Here is a 24,514-nt window from a genome sequence, read left to right on the forward strand (position 1 = left end):
GGGTGTACCTTATAGGCCTCCACGTGCCCAATATGCAGTGTCTAATAGCCATCCTAAACACACAACATACCAACGTTACAGTCCCTTTTACAAATGGAAGAGATGAGGAATACTTGTAGACACACACACACACACACACACACACACACACACACACACAGGCATTTGCTGAAAAAGCTCTCTGCCCATGGTGGGCCCAATGTCCTAAGAAATGCTTCCTGCTCATTACTCCTCATGGCCGTTAGAGGCTCCCTAGGAAATTGGTCCTCTTCTGGTATCTTTGATATTACCTAAAGGTGAAGCAGTTTTCTCAGCCCACTTCTCACCTACAGAAGGGTGACAGCTTAAGACTCGTTTTCTGTGGAACCAGGCTCATGGCTTCCTCAGTATCAAAATTGTCTAAAACATTCAGTCAGCTTCCTGTGTCTTCGAGTCTCGTCATTTCCATTTACCAAAAATAAATAAATAAAACACAGCTACAGTCCTTGGCTGTACAGGTATCTTTGTAGTTCTTTGCTTCCTTGCATTCAGGAACAAAAAAAATACAGTTAATCTTTCTTTCTCTTGTGATTTAATTCCTAGTACCTTGGACCTCACAGGGTCTGGTAAGAGAATCATGTAGTTGAATCATTTTTGAGCCACTTTTGGCCCATTAAAAGAATTTGGTGAATGTCACTTACTTATTCAGATTTTTTTTTATCATGGGTGTCCTAACCATAGCTCTCACTGGACTCTTATTTCAAGGCTGGATTTTAATTGATGTTTTGTCATTGAAAGCGTACCTTAGCTTTAACTTTTAAAATCAGCTTCAAGCCGGGTGGTGGTGCACACCTTTAATCCCAGCACTCAGGAGGAAGAGGTAGGAGGATTGCCATGAGTTCGAGGCTACCCTGAGACTCCATAATGAATTCCAGGTCAGCCTGGGCTAGAGTGAGACTCTACCTTGAAACAAAAAAGCAGCCTCATCTTTCACCTCTACAAGGCTGAATCTTTCTCGCTTCTTTCACTTGCAGTCATAAGCTTGCCAGTCCTTTCTAGTTCACTTCTGTAATACCCAGGAAAAGGTCCATAGTAGCTATTGCTGTTACTCATATTTTGGTTTCCTAATGTCTTACCCTAAGGTTATACATTTATTTTTTTTTTTAATTTTTTTTTTAAATTTATTTATTTGAGAGCGACAGACACAGAGAGAAAGACAGATAGAGGAAGAGAGAGAGAATGGGCGCGCCAGGGCTTCCAGCCTCTGCAAACGAACTCCAGACGCGTGCGCCCCCTTGTGCATCTGGCTGACGTGGGACCTGGGGAACCAAGCCTCGAACCGGGGTCCTTAGGCTTCACAGGCAAGCGCTTAACCGCTAAGCCATCTCTCCAGCCCAGGTTATACATTTATTTAAGTTGATTGTCTTCATTTCTGTGAGAGTTGTTCAACATTGTACAACATAGTTTTCCTTGTAGCTTCTCTGTCCTATACCTGGCCACCAACATATGTCACATACTTCTTTTTTTGTTTTTCCTCCTCTTTGAATTTTTTTCTTTTTTTTTTTTTAACTTAAATACCTTGCTTTCATATCAATTTTTGTACTGGTCAAGGTTAGGGCAGACCCTGCTGCAATAACAAATGTGTTCTGAATTTCAGCCAATTCACATAAATATTCATTTCTTGCTCACGTCACAGTCTTGAGTAGTTTTGCTATAGCTCCTCTCCTTTTGAGCTCTGTTTGCAATTTCATTATAACATATTTGAAATCACAAGAGGTCATATGAAGAATTTGTGTGGTTGAGCAGTACCGGATGCCATCTCTGCCTACCATGGGGGAAGGTAGAGAACAGATGGCAGAGATGAGGTAGGTGGCTCTTCCAGGTCTGAGGAAGTGTAGTGCTTACTAGGGTAACTGCAGGATAGAAGCAGGTGCAGGGATGAGAAATGTAACTTAGAGGGGATGAGAGAAGTTAAAGAAGACTGGACAGTCTGATTGGGGTGAGGTGTGAAGTACCCAAGCATGTGAAACCCCAGAGAAATGCACAAGAATTAAGGCAGCAAGCACATGCCCAGAGCAGGAAGTGACAGGGCAAAGTACTTGGCAGGAAAAGACTTTGTGTGTTGATATTTTAGATCATGTTTGGAAGTCCAATGCACACTTGTAAGTAGGTAGTTTATTGATCACAGCTGTAAGTACACTTTCATTTATAGGATGAGAAGTTCTGTCACTAAGTACAGAAGTGTAAGAGTTCAGGAAACTGAGGAAGTTGTGTTTTTGCACATGTTTTATCAGAAATGTCACACATCTGGTAATTTTAATCTGTTTGTCTCTAAACTGAATAGGTGAAAGTATTTTTAAAGCTATATACATTTCATGACTTTAGGGAACAAATGGACAAAACAATAGAAACTTCTGAATTTAGAAATGTGAATATATACATTTATATTTATGTACTTATGCTAATGTGTACATACATAAATTTCTGCATGTATATGTGGTTTGCATGCATGTTTTTGTCTTTATATGTGTGTGGTTGCATGTGTGTGCATGCCTGTGGAGGCCAGAGGACAACTTTGGATATGTTTCTCATACCATATACCTCCTTTTTTTTAATTTTAGAGAGAAAGAGAGAGAGAGAGTTGGTGCACTAGGGCCTCAGCCAGCACAATCTAGTGGGCGTGTACAACCTTGCCCTTGCACCACCTTTTTGTGCATCTGGCTCATGTGAGATCTGGAGAGTTGAACATGGGTCCTTACTAACCACTAAGCCATCTCTCCAGCCTGCCATCTGCCTGATTTTGAGACAGAGTCTCTCACTGGTCTGGAGCCCACCAGTTAGGCTAGGCTAGGCTAGCTAGTCAGTGAGCCCGGAGCTCCCAGGGCTGGGATTACAGGGATGCATCACCATGCTGTGCATTGTAGTCAGGTCCTGGGTCCTCATGCTTAGAAGTCAAGTGCTTTACTCACTGAGTTATGTTCCCACTGTAGCTCAGGATGACCCGAAACTTACTATGCAACCCAGGCCAGCTTCAGACTCGTGGCAGTCCACCTGCCTCTGTTACCCAAATGCCGGGATTACCAATGTGAGCCACCATACTTGGCTTATATCTAACATCCAGGACGATGACGATTTTAAAACTCCTTTGCAGAACGCTGCTTAACTGGGACTATTCCACTTACCCTTCCTCACAAATAGGACTTTAAGCATGTGGGTTTTCCCAGTGATCCCCTAAGGCCTGATTAGCACCTCAATTTCCTTCTTTAATAAAAAATGCAATCAGGAGCCACTTAATGTTCCTGACTGGGTTTTTAAGTACAAACCAAACAGTGGTTGAAAGGAGCACGGGGAGATACCAGAGATACTTTAAGAAGAGGAAGGGCAGTTTTGTTTTAATTTCTTTACTTTCCATGGGCTACAGTCCTATGTAAGGCTCCCAGCTTGGGGTCCCTGTGGTGAACATTTACTTTCTTTAATGCAAAAGACCCAGTGTCAGAGCCAGCTGAGGGTGAGTTCTGGGAGCTGTGCTAAGGAGGGCAAGCCCTGAGGGGACCACTTCTCTTTAAAGGCAAGGCCACAGAAAGAAGAGTGGAAGGGGAGTGCTGAAAGTGGAGGTAGGCGTGGAGACTAGAGAGGGAAGAAATGAATCAAGCCCCAGAGGACCTGCCACAGTCAAGCAAAGGGAGGGTAGTCAGAGTTCTGGAAACTTCCAACTGCTTGTATGCAGTCAAATCCTCAAGGAACTGATGTTTCCTATTAGAACTGTTAGAAATCCGACCTTATTGGGATTTTTAATAAATTAGAGTATATTTGCTGCTCTCACCTTTATGTGTGTCCATATACATAATACGTGTGTAAGTCTAACTTTTGTTACCTGTCTCTTGAGATACTTATAAATAAATTGCTTTTTTTTTTAATGGTAAGGATTTAATGTATGTTAGGCAGCAACTCTACCACTGAGCTAGGCTTCTTCATTATTTATGTTGAGACGTGGTCCCACCAAATTTGCTCAAGCTGATCTTTCTACTCATTCTGTAGCCTAGGCAGGCCTTGAACATGTGATGGTCCCACCTCAGTCTCCTGAGTAGTGATAATTACAGGCCTATGCCATGAGGCCTGGCTTAGATAAATTATCTTAATTCTGTGTACTTGACCAAGATCAAACCCTTTCATCTTTGGCCATGCATAAGAATCTTCTTTATTATTGGAGCTTAAAAAGGAGCAAACTAGTTTGGAGATCTAGGTTTTCTTGTCATCAATTGTCTTTACATTTTTTTCCTACTCTTCCAATTTCCACCGACCCAGATAATTTATTCAGAGATATCCTAGCTGCACACAATGTTTTTGAAAATCCTGTTCAGCACTTATCTATTGCATTGGCTTGCTTTCCCCAAATGATCCTGAGAAATAAAGGCCTGGGGCATAGAGAGCAATCATCTCTTAAAGACAGTGTCATGTACTGATCATCCATGCTGATGTGTAAAAGGTAGAAAAATGCAGCTATCTGTGGTTTGGGATAGAACAGCCATTGCCTTGAGCTTGCAGTAACTACAGCCTACCATAAGGTAGCACGTGTAGTGATTGGCTTTACACAGCCCAAATACCATGTTCTTCAAACTGCATCAAGACATACTTTAAGATTCTAGTAGGAGCCAGATGTGGGGTGCACGCCTTTAATCCCAGCACTCCGGAGGCAGAGGTAAGAGGATCACCATGAGTTTGAGGCCACCCTGAGACAACATCGTGAATTCCAGGTCAGCCTGGGCTACAGTGAAAGCCTACCTTGAAAAACCAAAAGAAAAAACTCTGGTATGAACCAAGACTACCATTAGTCTTGTTCCTTGATTGATTGCTTCAGGTGAAAGCCGACAGAGAATGCCCAGGGCTATTCCTTCCAGAGTACACAGAAACACTGGTAGGAATGGAGTTCTATAATCTCTGTGGTAGCAAAATAAAGCCAGACTAAGATAAAAGTGCACAGCCAGGAAGGATCTGCATAGAAACAACCAAAGCTGATTAAGTGATCATTATATGATAATATATAATATTGATAAAAATTATTTGCTTCATTTTTCTTCATAGGAACTTTTCCTAGATCTCCCATTGGCATGCATCTAAAAATACACTGCACAAATTCTCATTAAATCAGTTTCCTTGATTAAATTCTATAATTCCTTCAAACATAAAAGGATAATGTACTTCCTCATAAGCTCTTTAAGTGATTGTGTTGAAGATAGATAATCAGTATGTATATAAGGCAAAAATAACTCGTGTGTCTCCTGGTAAACTACACATAAAATTTTCTGTTCCAGGTGGCTGAACTTGTAACCAGTGAGTTCTTTGAACAAGGAGATCGGGAGAGATCCGAGCTCAAACTCACTCCTTCAGTAAGCTTATCTTCTGTTACGATGCATGCACCCTTTTGAATGACATTTTCAAAAACAACTTGAAAATCAGAAAGACTGAGAAGGGATTTAGAGAAGGAGTCCTGAAAGTTTACAACTTTAATTAAATGTAAATCCTAAACACCCTTATTCCCAGGTTTCCAATTAAGAGTGGTGAGCTACTTAACAAGCGTTTCTTGAGCGCGCACCACGGGACAAGCAAGCAGGCATCGGGCACGGTGTGCAGAGTAGAATTCGGCTACGTCAACCCAGTGCTGGCCTTTCATCCATGCCTATTTTGGACCAGAAATACAGCCAAAATTTAAAGACAAGTTGTCCAGCCTTAAGAATCTAGGCTTTATTTTTCAATTTTGAATTTTCAAAATCCCCAAAACAAATGATTTCAAATGTGTTTCCTTTCCTTGTCTGCAAAATGAAAAGTTTCACCTGAGGAATTAGATCCTGTGGTTGGAATGCTTTTTTTTGTTGGACTTACCCATCCAATTGTTACATAATTTTCTTTACTTGGCTTTACTTGGGTGATGAGAAAGATCAAACAAGGGTTGGCAGGTTTCCAACCAAGCACCTTTAACCACCGATGGTCTCCCCAGCTCCTCAAACATTAATTTACACATGACTACCACAGAAATAAGCCCTCACAGTTACTGTAAACTTACCTCAACATGTGTGTCATCAGGATCACTCGAGGAGGGAAAGTAGTCTTTTCAATGAATGGCTCAGGGAAAACCGGCTATTTCCAGGCAATCAGAATAAAGTTGCTTCCCATAGTCTTACCATGCATCAAAATAGACTCAAAATGTTTCATAGATCTAAGTATAAAAGCTTAACCAATAAGACTCCAAAGAGTTTTATTGGTTAAGCTTTTAATGTGACTCAGCCATAGTGTCTTACATACAATGATACCAAAACACAAGAGGCAAAAGATAAGACAGCCCTGAGATGCTGCCCCTACAGATGTGTAATTGAGCTTCAACAAAATTAAATTGGACTTTGTCAAAAACTAAAAATGCCTTGGGGGCTGGGAAGATGGCTCAGCAGGTAAGAGCGCCTGCTGCACAAGCATGAAGACCTGAGTTCTGATCCCCAGCACCCATGTAAAAATCTGAGTATGACTATAATGCTTGTAACCTCAGCAATGAGGGCAGCAGAGACAGGAGGACCTCTGGGGCTTGCTACTCAGCCAGTGTACCCTAAAACTGGTACAAGCTCCAGGTTCTAAGAGAGACCCTGTCTTGAGGAAATAAGGGGGAAGAGCAGTAGAGGACAACACTAACAACCTCCTCTGGCCTCTGCACACATGCTCATGGGGTGTTTGCATCTGCACACATATATGCATACACCACACATGCACATATACACACACACCTCATGTACTACAAACATTGTGCATTGGCATGAAAAATGAAATGATAGTCTACAAATTAAAAGAAATTATTTACAAATCATAAGTCTAATAAGAGCTTAGTATTTCAAATGTAAAAATATTATAACAATAATAAATAGCTCAATTTTAAAAGTTGGGAAAGAATCTAAATAAACATTTTATATATATAAAGTATGTATGGCCAATAAGCACATAAAACGATTCTCAAAATATCTAGCTATCAAATACAAATTGAAATTGCAGTGAGATACACTTTATACCCACTAAAATAAAAAATACAGGTGATGACAAGTGTGGGTAAGTGCAACTTATTGGAAAAACAGTTTAACAATCCTCAAAAGGTTAAATAGAGTTGCTGTATAACCCAAGAAATCCACTTGTATGTCTATCTTCAAAAGAAATAAAAACATCCGCCCACACAAAAACTTGCACATGACTATTCATAACAGCATGATTCCTAACAGACAAAAACTAGAAACAACTCAAATGTGCTCTCTATCTATACAATGGAATATCATTTGACAGCAAATAGATGAATGAAATATTGATGCAGGCTGTGTTGATATGCCTCAAAACTATGCTAAGTGAATGAAGTCAGTCACAAAGAACCCTGTAGCCTATAATTCCATTGGCATGAAATACAGAGCATAGATACATTCATACTGACAAAAGCAGACAATTGTGATAAACATGTTATAACATTGAGTGTGATGAGAATTGTATAAACCTGTGTATACTTAAACAGAAAAAGAGGAATTATATAAGTATATCAAAGGGCTGAGAGAGAATATAAGGCAGAATGCCATGGTTTGGATACAGCCTGAATCACAGTGTTTCATGTACTGAAGTGTAATCTCCATTGTGAGTGTTGAGAGGGTAGAAATTTCATCCAGCTATGATGTTTGGAAGTGTGTCTTTCGGAGGTAATTAGGACTAGCTAAGGTCAACAGAGTGGAGTGGTCATAACTGAGTAAGTATGATATATACAGTCACAGTCCCTCTTTCTTGCCATATGATGCCCTGTGCTATCAAGGCCTGCCAAGAAAAGGCCATTTCCTGACACAGGCCATTCAGCCCCAGAGCTATGAACCCAACAACCCCTGTTCTTTAGCAAACTTCTCAGCCTCAGGTCTCAATGATACAAAATGAATAAGTGCATAGAAGGCTTGTAAAGGAACGTTGTAGATAAGCATCACATGTCCATAAGAGCTGTCGCTTTCTCCAGCCTGGTTCAAATTCGTCTTTGAACTCTACACTTTGTCCCTGCTAGCTCATGTTCACATTCCATGGCAAGAATGAGCAGATGCTATGGGAGTCAGTGACCTTCCACCTATTGTAGACATTGTAGACACTTTCCTCAGAACTGACAGCTAGTGATTTCTGCCACACATGCTTCCACTGTGGTCCATAAATCTGAAGGGTGCAAATCTTTTCAATATTTCTGCATCAAGAAGATGGTTTGGACTTGCCCACGTAACCTCTATGGGTACCAGAATTATGTGGATGTCACATGCCATCTAGAGAAAAGGTGCAACCTCTCAAGGAAGACAAGTCATGACTAGGTAGTGTCATCCTCCAGGTTGATAGGGGCACACGGCAGCTTGGTAGGCCTTGTCCTTATTCTTTAAAACCATGAAGAGGGTCATTGTCACTGGAGTGGGATTGGCTGTGATGATTCAAGGAATTAATCTTCCAATTCTAACCAGTTGTTTCCTTTGTCAAGATTTCCCAAGAGAAATAAGTCATTCACTTTACTTCTCAAAAATCCACCTAAATTCTTTCTAACATTATGATGTCAGAAAGTTTAAAGGCTGGGAATGAAGAATCCTTCATCATTGACAATATTTGGGAATGTATTAATGATACAACCTTACTAGAAAACTCACCTAATTGTCAAACCAGCGCCTAACTCTTAAAATTACTATAAATGTTTTCTGTTTAAAGTAAAATTGTTATTAGGCACCTTTCCCAATCTGCTTTAACATTTTACTATAGTAATAAAAGCCTGCATTATTTTTGTGGCAATAAAATACATCTCCTTCCCCTTGACTTGTACCCAATTCCCACTGACCTGGTGATTTGAATTAGTAACAGTTAACTGTATGTGTAGATAGATTTGAACCCCAAGGAGTTGCATGTAATGAAGTTCAAATATAATTTCACTTGTGAATCTCCTAAGAAGGCATGAAAAGAGTTTGTTTATCATAGATAGAAGGAAAGCAGTTATGTGTAAAGACCGATGACGTAGTCAGGGGGTAAAAATCAAGCACTCTGGCAGTGAGTGACAGCGCCCCTGTGAAGCCCTCCAGTGCAGTAAAGTAATGCTCTCCTCACCATTCATTCCAGGCTATTTTTGACCGGAACCGGAAACATGAACTACCACGGTTGCAATTAGAGTGGATTGACAGCATCTGCATGCCTTTGTATCAGGTAATATTGCCTTGGGAGTGTTGGTGTGTCCTGTCTGAAGTGGGAAAGGAAGTGTGTGTGTGTGTGTGTGTGTGTGTGTGTGTGTGTGTGTGTGTGTGATGTCTGGAAGTGCTGTAGTAGGAGACTGGTTCAGGATGTGTGCTTTGCCAACAGTCTCGCTGCAGTTCGTCTTTCCTCAGACTTCTGACTTCCCAGTGGGTTCTGGGAAGCTGGGGACTGGAGTCTCCACCACCTTCCATAGCATCATTTCTGTGGACTTCATCTCCTCATCTACATTCCAGGGATCACATGTGAGCTCAGTCTTCCCCAAACTGTGCCCCGTGGAACACACAAAGGCAGCCATGGTCTAACACTATCTCTTGATTAACCCAGAAGTTCTCAAATAGAAATGCCTTTGTTTTCAATCTTTTTTTTTAACCTTTATTAATATCATTCATGAAGGTTTCCTGAAAGTGGCATGAAATGTGACTTTCTCCTCTGACCCCATGGGCTGGACCACTGGGCCATGTGTGTGAACCACCGCCCACATGCACTGTCTGCCTCTCTCTGAGACAAATGGGCTGGGGCGGTGAGCCCTGAGCTTGAAGCACTGATGAGTTCTAGCTCTGCCGCCTCGTGTGCTAAACCCGCCCTGGGCAAGGAGACCAGTGTCAGCTTCCCGTGGTTCACATTCCACTTTTTTTTCCTTCAAGTTTGGATCCGAGCTGGCATTCGTTAACACTAAGTGTCGTTGTACATTGACTTTTAATTCTACTGCTAAGCATTTGCTTTCATCTGTAAACCCCTGTGAGGTCTTTACCCCCGACCTAGCTCAATTAGACTGAGCTGTGTTGCTAACTTCAAAGAGAGAAACATGCAGGGATAGCAAAACCTCTTTAGTTTCTCATTCCCGTCACTCCATTAAGACTGCCGTATTGTTTTTTAAGGACCTCACAGCCATTAAGCCTTAAACTTATCTACCACTTCATTTTCAGTACTTTTAGGGATGGGTGAGCCCTGTCACTGTCCCCTGACAACAAACAAATGTCTTCAAGATGCAAATGTAATTTGTATAACTATAAAAGTGAATTTACTTTTTGTGTTATATAATCCATTAAATGCCCGATAGCATAAGACCAACCAAATATAGATTAAAAATTTTTTTTGTTTATTTCTATTTATTTATTTGAGAGTGACAGAGAGAGAAGGAGGCAGAGAGAGAGAGAGAGAGAATGGGTGCGCCAGGGCTTCCAGCTACTGTAAATGAACTTCAGATGCATGCACCCCCTTGTGCATCTGGCTAACGTGGGTCCTGGGGAATCAAGCCTCGAAAAGGGTCCTTTGGCTTCATAGGCAAGCGCTTAATCACTAAGCCATCTCTCCAGCCCCAAATACAGATTTTAAATAACTGTTTGTTGTTTTAGTTATCAATGATCATGACTTCTTTCATCTAATAATGAAAGATTGAAGAAAAACACTGAGAATAATATGCTTCTTAGAAAGGGGATTCTTGACTCTCTTTTCCTGTCTGCTCCTCCCCACCCTTAATGTTAACAATCAGTCCCATGAATAAAGCCTATGGGTTCTGGCTCAGGTATCTCTTAGCTCCTAAACTGATCTTGGCTACCCACACTGAACGTGTTAACATTATTAAGTTTCCTATGCACACTAAGACAATAAATGGGATCAATAAATAACTCTTTAAATTGATAAATTTCTCTTACTGGAAGTAAAGCCTTAGGAGGAGGAAGATGTGTATTTGGTGGAGTGGTTTAATTTCATATAGTCATTTTTAAAGCTCTTGGAAAAGAGCTCCAGGAAAAAGTGGCTTCTTGTGTGATTAGGTATAGCCAATGCTGAAAGGGCCCTCCTATGACTTCATGTCATATGACTTTTCTTCTTGGAAGCAGGGTCTCACTTGAGCTCAGGCTGACCTAGAGCTCTCTGTATCTATCCCAGGCTGTTATCAAATTTATAGTGACACTTCTGTTTTAGCCTCCTGAGTGCTGGGATTAAAGGCTTGAGCCACCATGCCTGCCTGGGGAAACTAAGTTTTTAACTTCGGAGCCATCTCTCCAGCCCTGTGAGCAAGGCTCTGTCCACAGACCACAGTCTGGCTCCTGCTTATACAGTGGGATTCCCATCACACCCCTGGTGCTGTTAGGTGGATAACCTCACACTAACTACAGGTGCTCCTGAACTGAAATGAAGTCAGTCAGCCCACAGTTAGGAAGACAAAATCTTCAGGAGATAACTAGGATAGTCACTGAAGTGTCATTGGTCCCTCAGGTAAAATATTTGCATCAGCTCAGGTTTTTATGGAACTGCAGTTTTGGATTTTGAACATAAAAGTATAATAGTGAGCAGTCGGAGACAGTAGATAGACAAGCAGGGCCATATGTGGCGTCCCAAGTCCCCTCCTGTGATTTGGACTGAAATGACATGGTCTGAAATATAGAGCTTAAGCGTCCAGCCTGGCCTAGCTACACTGAGTGGGGAATATGGCAGAAGGACACAGAATAGTACACAGCTGGCAAAGAAAGCCTCCTGATGGCCCAAGCCCTGCGCCTCACAGAGCAGATGCTTAGAGAGAGAGCTGCGATAGTCCTGTGCACGGGCACTGGAGAGGCTGGAGGCTGTCGGGAACAGGGTGGGACGGTAGGAAGTTGGAGAGGGGAAGGTAGACAAGTGGCCAGGCAGGAGATGCAAATATGGTTTTAGGACGGCCTTTTTATGTCATTGACTTTCTCTGGGTAGTTCAGTTTTACTTCATGGTTTTACAAGGCTTGTGATTGTCGGATGTCTTAATTGATTAAGCACTTTCTGGTTGTGTTCTTGGTTGCTGATGTCTATCCTCCAGGCACAGGATAAAGATTATCGCCGGCAGGTGCCACAAAGGCCCATTGGTATGCTAGTGGGAACCCACACCAGGACATCTGAAAATCAAAATTACTTGTAGGATAGCTTCAGTCTCCAGTCTGTGTCTAGGGAAAATAGTAAGGAATTCTTACTTTTCCAAAATCTATACATTAGGAGGTTATCAAAGTAATCAAGTAATTAACTGAAAGTGATTAACAGAAAATATATGAAAGCATATGGGACAGGAGTTTATCTCCGTGATAGACTGCTTACCCAGCATTGTGTAAGACCCCAGGTTTGCAATCCATAGCATTGAGGAAAAAACTCATAAATATCATAAATGTATATAAGTCCCAAACAGAAACGTGTGGGCCCTGTTCGTTTGATACAAGTGAGAGGTTGGCTGGATGCATCTCAAGTAGAGAAAGAGAGAGGGTTCTTGTGGCATTGCTTTGGCTCTCACGCAGGTCATGTGGAAGGGCACTGTGGAGACCAGACCCAGCTCACTGTTTGTTACAGAAGGAGATGCTGCACCATGTCTGTATGCATATGCTCATATATGCAGAGGTAGTTCTCCAGAACTTGTTCTTCTATTTGTCTTTTAAATCTTAGGGTTCCAAACATCTTTTTTTTTTTTAAAAAAAAATTATTTATTTATTTATTTATTTGAGAGCGACAGACACAGAGAGAAAGACAGATAGAGGGGGAGAGAGAGAATGGGCGCGCCAGGGCTTCCAGCCTCTGCAAACGAACTCCAGACGCGTGCGCCCCCTTGTGCATCTGGCTAACGTGGGACCTGGGGAACCGAGCCTCGAACCGGGGTCCTTAGGCTTCACAGGCAAGCGCTTAAACTGCTAAGCCATCTCTCCAGCCCCCAAACATCTTTTTAATCTTAGGTTTCCAAACCTTTCAGAAGGAGAAAGACAGAGATAGAAAGATAGAGGCAGAAAGACAGAGTTAGAACTAAAGAAACAGAGAAACAGAGAGCGAGAGATGGTCCAACCCAGCAGAAGTCATGATTTATCTGTGACAGCATTTTAATCAGGAAGCATATAGGAAGCTGAGAGCGGGCAGGGGACCATCAAAGCGTGTTCCCCAGGAGAAGAGTAGAGCCTGGTTAGTTAGCTCTGTCCTAGCAGGGTTTCTCAGAGGAATACATTGACATCTGAGTCCCAAGCTTTCCGCTGTCTTTGCACCCTGCTGGGAAGCCATTAGCCTGCTGTTCAACATCTTTGGAAGGGGAAAAAAAAAGTAAAAGAGAAGAAGAAAAAAAAGACACTATCAAACTTTGAAGTCACTGCTGGAGCCGCCTCAGGGATAAACAGAAACCCTCCTGTCACAGGGCCACTCTGAGCTTCTCTTCGTAAGAGCAAGGGGAGTTTTGGCCACTTGTTTCCATTCTCAGCTTAAACTTCACACACCTGGAATGTCAGTGATGCTCAGAGGCTTGAGAAAGCTTCCATTTGGCCAACGATTAAAATTTTGTTATGAACATAGTCAGATTTTTTAGCTCATCCCAAATTGGGTTTGATTTAGGCCTGGATTTTCTCCCAGATAATACAAAAAGGCTAGACCTCATCAGCATCTGGACAGAATATTAGTCTCCATTCAGAGAAGGAAGAATTCGCGGAAGATACTGCGACTCTTTACAAACACAGCACAGGAACTCCCCAGCGGCAGGACTTTCAATGTTAACTTACAATAAATGTAAACTTCTTTTCAGTTTCCAGTTGTAATGGTCATTTTAGAAAATCTATTCCATCAGGGCTGGGGAGATAGCCTAGTGGCTGAAAGTACCTGCTTGCAAAGCCTGTTGGCCTGGATTCAGTTCCCCAGCCAACCATGTAGAGCCAGATGGGTTTTCATTTGCAGTGGCAGAAGACCCTAGTGCATTCACACACATACACACACTCATGTTAATAATCAAATAAATACTTTTTTAAAAAAGAAAATATATTCAACCTGATAGAGCTACTAATGTGCCCTCCAGAAAAATGAGAAAATATTATTAAAATATACTTAAAACTATATTTTCCAAATACACTGGAAAAGAGGTTTTAAAGCCCTACTTCAGGAAAGTCTCTGGATGTTAATAAAAGTTGGTAAAAGTAACTCAGCTTTCCCCAGACAGCTCATGGCTTCCGTCTGATTTTTCCAAAAAGAAAAAAAGAATCACTAATGAGCTGCTGAATGACCAGTTGGAACACAAAACCATCTGCTCTCAAAAGGCTGACAAGGAAGGGAATGTGGGCAGAGAGAAGGGCACTTTCATCAGTTTTGGTTTTTTCTTTTTCTTTTTCTTTTTTTTTTTTTTAAGAAAGGACATGCACACTTCGGAAAAGACATTACCCAGATCAGCTTCTAATGTTTCTCTATGACATTTAATATTCTTGGGAATGAAAAGAAGAGATAATTGGGGCAAGTTCCTGACTCATCCTTACGAGGAAAGACATACATTGAATGACATCATATATACTCAGAAGCAACAAAAACCCAGGGAGGGAAGGCAGGAGGGAGGAATGCGTTGGGTTGTACGTGGGATGAGCTGCTCCTTCAAGCCCTGGTCACTAGCCCCAGCTGCCGAAGTGGGTAGACCTCTCGTCTCACAGCGTCCGTGGTAAGTCCCCAACCCTGCCAGTTTCTTGATCAGTCCCAGCCAGCTGGCTCTCTCAGCATTTGCTCAGTCCCTCCAGGACACCATGAACTCCCTGCTCCTTCCCCCTCACCCTGTTGACCATACAACTTCTGAAGTCCTTTAGAATATGTTGCTGTAGGAACATTTTATCTGTTTCCTGAAGTAGGTTTGAAATTCCAGAGAAAAGACCTTTCCTGACCCCTGGAAGTGTGACCCTGAAGGAAGGTGGAACCATGATGGTGGCCTGTTCTCCCTTGCTCAGCTCTCGTTCTGCCTCCCTCTCTACTGTCTTCTCTCCCTCTCCATAACACCCACAGCAGAAAAGTTCCAAGCGTCCTCTTGCTTGTCTCAAGGTGCTGTTTTTATACAAGGCCCTCAGCTTTCCCAGCAAGAGCTTGGTAGAGTGGATGCCTCACTCAGCCAGGCTTGGCTCCTTATGAGTAAAGAAGAGTTCTGGAACTAAGAGACCCCTTTCTCCCAGCATAGTGCTGGCAAGCAAGCTCTTTGCTCTCAGAGCTGAATGATGATACTGCCATTGTTTAGCTCCCAACGACTACTGGCCCGGAGCTGACTGAGTCACTGTGAGGAGTCACAGGCACCATCATAGTCAAATGGAGTGAAAAATGCCGTAATTTCTCGTTTTCAAAATGTCATCTTTGAATATATCTATAGATAGATCGGCAGACAGCTAGATAGACAGACAGACAGCTATCTCCAGAACCTAAGGGCCTAAAGGAACACCTACTTACCTCCAAAATATTCCATGTCACATAGGGATGGCAGGGAAGTGTAAACATTAAAACAAATGCGTTCTTTCATGTACTTTACAAGCACTTCCACTACAGACCAACCAGGGATATCCAACAAGGCAACATGATGTCATCTCTAAATATGTTTGGCCACAATCATATGCCTCCATTGGTAACAGGTTGGACACACCTCTAAATTTTGCCACAGTGATCCTTCTTAAGAAACAAAGAAAAAAGTAAAGGGAAGAGGGAAGATGGAGATGGGGGAGAGAAGAAAGAAAATGAAAGGAGGAAGGAAGAAAAATATTAAAAGAGTCTGATCATGGCACCCCTGCCTCAGGCTAAAAGCCTCGGGTTTCTGTCATCATCCATGAGACAGTCATGATCCCTTGGTTTGGCAGTAAGGGCATCTGTACTAGTCAGCTTATTGTGCTAGGATGAAATGCCTGAGAAAACTCTAAGGGCTTGTTCCATCTTAGAGTTGCAGGCTGTAGTCCATCGTAGTGGAAAGGCACAGCCCCAGGAGCCTGAGACAGCTGGTCGCAGGCAGCGCAGTGAGGAAGCAGAGCGATGAACGCTGCTGCCCAGCCAGCCCTCTCCTTTACATATAGCCCAGGACCCCAGCCCAGGGAACGGCGCGGCCCGCCTTAATTAACCTAATCAAGATCATGCTCACTGACATGCCCAACAGAAAACCTAATCTACATCCTCCCTTACAGGTGATTCTAGGTCCTGTCAAGTTGACATCACATTCCACTCTCAGTCACATCCTTCCTCTCCACCCTGTTCCATCTCTTGACCTCATGGCCTGTCACCTGCCCACTTGCTTGCCTAAGTACCCTCTGCTCCAAAGCACAGGACACCCTAGACCCCTTTTGCCACCTCCCCCTATCTTCCTTTCTTGTCCTCTCTGCCTGCAACAGGCCATCCCAGATGGCCACTTCTGGAAGACTTGACTGCCCTGACATTCCATCACGCTCACCAGCCAGCCCTTCATGATCATGTGCAGCCTTCTATACAGATTATCTTGCTGTCCCTCGCCCCATAAGACAGTTTTCTGGGAATCAGCCCATTCCAGGTGTCTTGCACAGTACCTTCCAAATAAGAACTGTTCAGTAAATGTTTGCTGAAGAAATGAGTGAAGGCACAGCAATGTGAACAATGAAATCCAACAGCATACATTAATTATAAGCAGTGGCAAGCAGGAAGAAAGGTTATAATGTCATTTTTAAGTTACCATCAATAAACATAAAAGCCCCTTCAGCAGAATATGCAGACTTATATTCCTGGCCATAATCTAAAGTATATGGCCTATGATATCATTTTAGAAAGTGGTTTAGTTCTCATCATGGGCGAATTGGCCCTTAATTCTACTGTAAAGCACCAGTTTATAGCCATGAATTTTCAGAGCTTTGACTTTTTCAAGCTAGGAAATACATTAAATTTTCTTTTATCCAGGATTGCCAGAAAATGTAATCTCCTAGTTATTTTAATATTCAAGTGAATAGATGGAGCTGGCATATATCAAAGACACTGTGCAGGAAGTTATGTACTATCTCATATGCACGTGATTTCAAGAAATTATAATATAATAAAAAGACACAAAATTTATCAGGTTTAAAATTCAATGTTTATTTGACATAGAAGATTTTTTTCAGATTCACCAGTACCTAACAACCACTAATACAAACTCCAAATAGTAATGTACTACAGAGGATAAAGTGCCAAGTAGCAGGGGACTCAGTGGTAAAAGGGCATTGAAGGCCATGTCCCCTCCTGCCTTTAGCATGAATTCTGCAGATGAAAATGTCTCATACCTGTGGCTATTGCTTAGATAGAAGTCTTCTTCAGCACCCGATAGGTCAGGGAATTTTCCACCTCCAAACATGCTTAGGACTTGAAAAATAGATCATTTTTCTCTAAATAAATAAATAGGCGCCTTTTATTTGTTTCATGCTGTGAAACTTAAAACTGTTCTTTATAGAGTAGTACTTAACCTGTTTTATTCATATGTATGCTATGAACTCCAAAACTGCTATCAGGAATCTATTTTGAACTTCTAGAATCAAGTGAGAAATAATTATCCGTCTTTTGAGGCTAGAACTGAAGATGAGATCAACTTCTCCATAGCCAGCTTACCAACATAAATAACTCTTTTAACAGAATGCCTGCTTTGAAATCATAAAGCTAAAGATCACTTACTATAAGTCCATACAAAGCTTTGAAGGTTGTCTTGACTTAAGTTACTTCCCACTTCCTCTAAAGAGCATATTTTAAGAGCTAATTTACTCTTTTTCATAACCCTCTCTTCTTTTACTGTCTTCAGAAGAACAAAAGAGCAGACAAAAGGAATGAAGGAAGGGAAGGAGGGAGGAAGGGAAGACGGAGAATTAGAATGGGTGGGGTTATTAGGATAAGAACAAAGACCTCTTTCGATGACTGGTTTCTTGTACTGTGAGTGTATCTCCAAAACGTCTGCAACGTACTGTTCACTCGAAAGGTCATCATTGCTTGGACTTGTGGGGAGTAAAGCATAGGATAAAGTATTCTTGCTAAGCTTTTGCCAATCTTCTGGAGTTTTCTAAATGTTTCCAGAGAGGATTCAAGAAAGTACTACTTAGTCCTCAATGGTCACCACTCATATTTAATTATCAGAGCTTCAAACCTATTTATTAAATAAGATACTCAGAGCACACCGTCTCTATCCTAGTAAATGGATGTGATAGGACAATGTGATCAGAGAGTTGAGTTCTCAGTTTCTACATCAACCAACATAGCAGCCCTCAGTGGAGTCTGTTAGCCAGAGTCTAAAGTGAACATAAAGATTTCTCTTGAACTGAGGTGTTTAAAAAAAAAGTCACTTGGGGTGGAGAGATGGCTTAGTGGTTAAGCACTTGCCTGTGAAGCCTAAGGACTCGGTTTGAGCTTGATTCCCCAGGACCCATGTAAGCCAGATGTACAAGGTGGTGCATGCATCTGAAGTTCATTTGCAGAGGCTGGAGGCCCTGGTGCACCCATTCTCATTCTCTCTCTCTGTCTCTCTCTCTCTCACTCTGCCTCCTTCTCTCTTTGTCTGTCTTTCACTCTCAAACGAACAAATAAAAATAAACAACAACAACAACAAAAAAAAAGTCACTCATCAGAATACCATGCTGGAACCAACAGGAAACCTGGTTCCCTCCTGTCTTGCCTTCATAGTGCTAGAAAGCCCTGTGGGAGCCACTGGAGGACAACAGTCACGAACAGCATGAATAAGCAGGAGACCCTGCAGAGTATGAAATCAAGAAGCCGTACAAGAAGTACGTATTTGTGCAATAGTGGCACACAGCCTTTGAGGTAACCAACTGCTCTCTGGACATGAGACCCACTCAGGGGGAGAGAATTCATATCCAATACTAGAAACCAAGTCAGAATCTCATGGTCTGGAAACTTGGGCTTCAGAAAGAAGTTCCTTCTGCTCTTGGAGAAGAAGAGTGGGCATTTTCATACCAAAATAAATAAATCTCAAATAACTTTGCATACCCGCTTTAATCCAAGCTGCCTTCATACTTGGTTAGAGAATCTGCTTTATTTTCAGATGGCAGAGAAAATAGAGGAGAACCAAGATCCACTGATAAGACAAGAAGTTAGCCATATGCCCACCAAGAGATGTGCCACCTCTACCATATCTGCCAAGGCCCAGGAGAAATTGCAGTGGAAGCAGCAACATAAACACTGTTCTATCTACTAGCCTGCCAGCCAGGTCCAGAGCAATGGTGACAGACACATGGTGACCAATCAAAATCTATCAAAAAGCTGGGCATGGTGGCAAATGCCTTTAATCCCAGCACTCGGGAGGCAGAGGTAGGAGGATCGCTGTGAGTTCGAGGCCACCCTGAGACTACATGGTGAATTCCAGGTCAGCCTGGGCCAGAGTGAGACCCTACTTCGAAAAACAACAACAACAACAAAAAACTATCAAAACAGAAGTCCAAATTGAGAGAACTCAACACTGAATCAGACTGATAACAGGCCCATCATAGCTCAGGAAACATTGCAGAAGAGGGAACAGAAAGATTGTAAGAGCCACAGAGTGGGTGGGACTATCCTGAGGTGCGATTTTCCTGCTACCCCACAGGGACTTACTGAGGCCTTTATGATCCCCCTGTGAATACCATAACTCCACTGAGGAGGGCCCCCAGGGCAAGGGGCTAAATAAAAAAATAAATAAAAAGTAAAAAAAAAAAAAAAAGGGCTGGAGAGATGGCTTAGCGGTTAAGCGCTTGCCTGTGAAGCCTAAGGACCCTGGTTCGAGGCTCGGTTCCCCAGATCCCACGTTAGCCAGATGCACAAGGGGGCGCACGCGTCTGGAGTTCGTTTGCAGAGGCTGGAAGCCCTGGCGAGCCCATTCTCTCTCTCTCCCTCTATCTGTCTTTCTCTCTGTGTCTGTCGCTCTCAAATAAATAAAAAATTTTTTAAAAAATTAAAAAAAAAAGTAAAAAAAAATATATATATATCACTATAGAGCCCTGCAGACATGAGACTCTCCTTGAGCACACTTTTCAGGAAGTAGACTTTGAATACTGGCTGTATTTACCATTGGATGAGGGTTTAAATTGTAAGGATTTCAATGTGCTTTTACATGCACAATTACCCCTGACTATGAGGGAAGAAAGACTTCATTCTGGATCCTAGAGTGCCGCATGATCTAAATTGTACAGATGAGCAAACTGAAACTCACAAACGCTTGCTGACTTAGATGGTAGCAGTGGGTCTTGGGCAAGGCTGAGCCTCCTTCCAAGCCTCCTTGGACTGCTGCTGCTGCTCAGTAATCTGCCCCAGGGTGGGATCGGTGGCTCCACCATGCCCAACAGTGCTCCACCTTTGCAAATAAAACTCAGAATCCTTCAGTGGGAGGCAGTCAGGATGAAAGATCCCTAGAGCATTCAACAAGTTAAGTTCTGCTGAGCTGGCCACTATAGAGTCTTCTCAAAAATTAATATGTCAAGTTGTCCGGTTTAACACTTTCATCTATAAAATGAGTCACTGTTGCCAGTTCAAGGTTGACCTGACAAGTTCGTCATCTTTATGAGAATCCTATTAACTTTATAAGAATAAGGGGAAATTTAAAAGATATAAACTCCCTTGGATAATGGAAAGAGGCTGGAAGAACTGTGAGGAGCATGATAGAAAAACCTAGGCTGTCTTGAACAAACTTAGTACCAATGCTAATGTCTTGGCTAATGAAATCTCAAAAGGATTCGAGGAAAGAAAACTTACATTACCTTAGAGAATGCCAGTCATCATGAGCAGACCATCAAGGCAAACAAGAGGCTTGCATTCTTCTATTCCAGTAACGCCCTTTCCACCACTGTCTATGCGCAGCACATACACTATAGTATTCTGTTTTGATCACTTATCACAAAAATAACTTTGAAATGAGCACCTTGGTTCTTGGTTTTATGGACTTGTCTAATATTAAGTGGGAACAGAAATAATCCAGTTGTAGTTCTTTACATAAAAAAGTAAGATAATGGGGCTGGAGAGATGGCTTAGCAGTTAAGGCACTTGCCTGTGAAGCCTAAGGACCCATATTCAACTCCCCAGATCCCACATAAGCCAGATGCACAAGGTGACACGTGTGCAAAGTCACACATGCACACAAGGTGGTTCATACATGTGGAGTTCCATTGCAGTGGCTAGAGAGAGGCCCTGATGTGTCGATTATTTCTCTCTCTCTCTCTCTCTCATAAAAAAGTACAATATACCTCTCCAAGAAACAAAATTTACATGGACACAAGACATCCTCAAATATTAGAAAGTAGAAGGGATCTGACACCCCAAATGTCTTAGAAGGGGACAGTGATGGCAGGGGAGCTGGCTGCTTGTCAGAAAGAGCTGCTGCCAGGCTGAGGAGAGAAGGCAGTGGGTACTGCCAGGAGTGAGTTTATCTGTGTCCTAAGGCTGCTGTAACAAAGTACTGCAAAGTGAGTGGCTTGAAATGACAGACTTATAACCTTGCATAGTCCTAAGGGCTGGAATGAAGATAATAGCAGACTTGGTTCCTCCAGGAGTTCTGAGGAAGAATGTTCCAGGCTTCTCTGCTGGCTTCTTGTTGTTTGCTACCCTTTGTCCCTGCTTGGATTGTGGATGTATTACTCTAACCTCTACAAAGGTCTTCACTTGAGCTTATTATAAAAATCCCAACCATTGGATTTAGGGTCTACTCAAATCCAATGTGATTGCCTTTTATCTTGATAACAATTGAAAAGACCCTATTTCCATATGTGTTCACATTCACAGGAGATAGGACTTCAGTATTTTTTTTTGGGGGGGGGCACACTATTCTTGGCACAACTCTGAGGCCAAATCATGACCTGGGAAAGAGAGGAAAGGTTGAAAGTTGATACTGGCATCTTGGGAACCTCCCATAACCCACTCAGCCATGTAAATAGCTATTTATTTATTTTTTTATTTATTTGAGGAACCAGAAATAGGTCTATTCATGTTTTATTTATTTGAGGAACCAGAAAACTTTTCTCTTGAAGTACAGGTAGGGAGGTGTATAGCTGCACTAAAAGCTTGTGGCGTCACTGTATGGACTCCTGCATCCTCTCCTACTTTGCACATACATAGTCAGCAGCCAGGTGCCCCAGAGCAGAAAAACATCATTGATCTGCAGGGGATGGAGAACAGGCAGAAAAGATCTACATGTAATTGCACTGGAGTCGCTCAAAAAACCAGCTCCCTGCAGGATGAACCTAAGATGAAGCCCTCCAGCTGACTATCCCTCCGGCTTCCCTCCCTCCTTCCTGGTGCAGCTTGCCTTGCAGATGAGTTTCAGTGCAAACAGAGAAGCATGGATGTGTGTATGCACGCCTGCACACACACAGACACACACACACCATGAAACAAAAGAGAATGTAAGACACACAGAAGCACAGAAAACAAAAGACTATGTTGAAATCCTGCCTTGACCATATATGGTCTTTGCAGATGTTACCAAGATAAGACAAAGTCTTAGAGTGGGCCCTTAAAAAATCTCTTTTTCTTTTAAAAGCCAGTAATACCATGTAAAGAATAAGAAACTTGTTACAAGACCAGAGGAAACTTACTGGGAATTTACCTTCTCATTACGTTCTAGTTTCCAGGTCATGACTTTTCTCCTCTTCCAGGACCCCCTGTGTCAGAAGGGAACTCCTAACTGCCCCCACTCAGACTTGTCATTCTCCATAGCCCCTCCCTAGATTCACCCCCACAATCCTGTATTCTGTTCTCCAGGCACTGTCTTCCTTAAGCAGGTCTGATTGCCTCATACACATATTCAGATGCCTTCAGCCTCTTTCTCTCCCTTACTAGATGGGGAAGAAATCCAGTCTAGGGCTGGAGAGATGGCTCAGAGGTTAAGGCCCTTGCCTGCAAAGCCTGAGGACCTGGGTTCAATTCCCCAGTACCTACATAAAGCCAGATACACAAGGTGGTGCATGCATCTGGAGTTCATTTGCAGTAGCTAGAGGCCCCTGTGTGCCCATTCTCTCTCCACCTCTCTCTAATAAATAAAAAATTTATTTAAAAAATTTAAATAGAAAGGGAAAATCCAAGAAACTGAGACATACAGAGGAAGAGACTGCAGAAAAGGAAACATAAAACCTAAGACATGGCCCAAGGGAGGCGACGAACACTGCTGTGTCCTCTTTCAAACCTGCCTTTAGGGTTATAAAACTAGCTTCACAGGTTCCACTGTGAGTAGCATCATTCTGATACTTCTTCTTTATTTTTTAATGAGAGAGAGGAAAGAGAGAGAGGGAACTTGGCCATCAGGGCCTTAGCCACTGCAATCAAATACCAGACGCATGCATCACCTTGTGCGCATGTGTGACCTTGTGCATCTGCCATAAGTGGGTTCTGGGGAGTCAAACCTCGGTCCTTAGGCTTCTCAGGCAAGCACCTTAACTGCTAAGCCCCACTCTGCTGCTACTTTAAGGACGTTAGCCCCGCAAATGACTTTCTTCTAGGGAGCAAATGAAGTTGAGGATAGATACTAGTGACCTTCCTGGGTCTGGGCAAAGGGAGGTGGAAACGCTTTGAGGAGAGCCTCCAGGATGCATCTGTTCCTGTTACCAACACGGATATTATCTCTAAGTCTGTGCTGTGGGCACCAGCCAAACTGCCCACCTTCCAAGATGCAGTGAGTCTGAAACGGCATTTCTTAAGCACTTACAATGGGCTCAGGCATGCATGATCTGATTTCATCTTTTTAGCAATATCAAGGTAGATAGTGTTGCCCTTTTTCAGGTGTAAAAAATTGAGGCTACAGAGTTCCTGCAACTTACCCAGGAAGACACAGTAAGGGACGGAGCATGGGCTCTTCTTGCCTTCAGATCGGAGGCTCCCTCTGTGACACCCAAGAGGAGGTGTGTGCAGGTAGTAGCCCTCTGCAAACCTCAGAGCCTTTGTGGGGTCACCTTGCCCTGTGATACCCAACTATTCCTAGATGTGCTGTTGCAAGAAGCAAGAAGAGCCAAACCCTGAAAGGTCACTATTAAGTCAAATGGGGTTTAGAACCCAGGACTTTCAACCTTTAGCTTATGGTTTGTCCCAATAGAAACTACCAACTATTCAAAAAATTTGAAGCATATCATCTCCACTTTTTAAAATAAGATATTCTGAAGGGACAAAAGGAAAAAAGGAAATTCCAAATTGGTTGTGGGAGAGTACATGCCTGTAACCCCAGCACTTGGAGTCTAACTCAGGTGACCTGCTATGAGTTTGAGGCCAGCCTAGACTGCAGAGCAAGATCCCCCCCCCCAACACACACACACAGGAAATAATGGGGAGCGAAGCAGGTCAGCAGATTTCAAACAAGCAGGAAGCTAACCCAACCAGAGTTTGTTTGGAAGGGCAGCGTGGCGAGCCCGATGCCTCCAAGGAGGGGAATGGAATGAAAAGTCTGCAAACAAGGTAGAAAAGACAGCCTGAGAGGGCCTGAGAAACTGAACCGAAAATCTGAAGGAAGATAAATGGATAATTTAACAGCCATTCAGTTTTTAAGAAAGACAAAGAGCAAGCTACATTGCATCAGAAAAGGACTAGAAATGATGACGGATGGCCCTTC

General features: G+C 42.6%; 1 protein-coding gene across 1 annotated transcript in view; it reads left to right on the forward strand.

Annotated features, from left to right (window-relative positions):
* Positions 1-24,514, forward strand: part of Pde11a (phosphodiesterase 11A) — a 419,014-nt gene that overhangs the window by 372,232 nt on the left and 22,268 nt on the right. Inside the window, exons 18-19 of the mRNA XM_045146663.1 lie at positions 5,292-5,366; positions 9,115-9,198. Of these exons, the coding sequence (XP_045002598.1) occupies positions 5,292-5,366; positions 9,115-9,198 (159 nt within the window). The remainder of the gene's footprint in view (positions 1-5,291; positions 5,367-9,114; positions 9,199-24,514) is intronic.

Source organism: Jaculus jaculus, chromosome 4 (assembly GCF_020740685.1).
Source record: "Jaculus jaculus isolate mJacJac1 chromosome 4, mJacJac1.mat.Y.cur, whole genome shotgun sequence".
NCBI lineage: Eukaryota > Metazoa > Chordata > Mammalia > Rodentia > Dipodidae > Jaculus > Jaculus jaculus.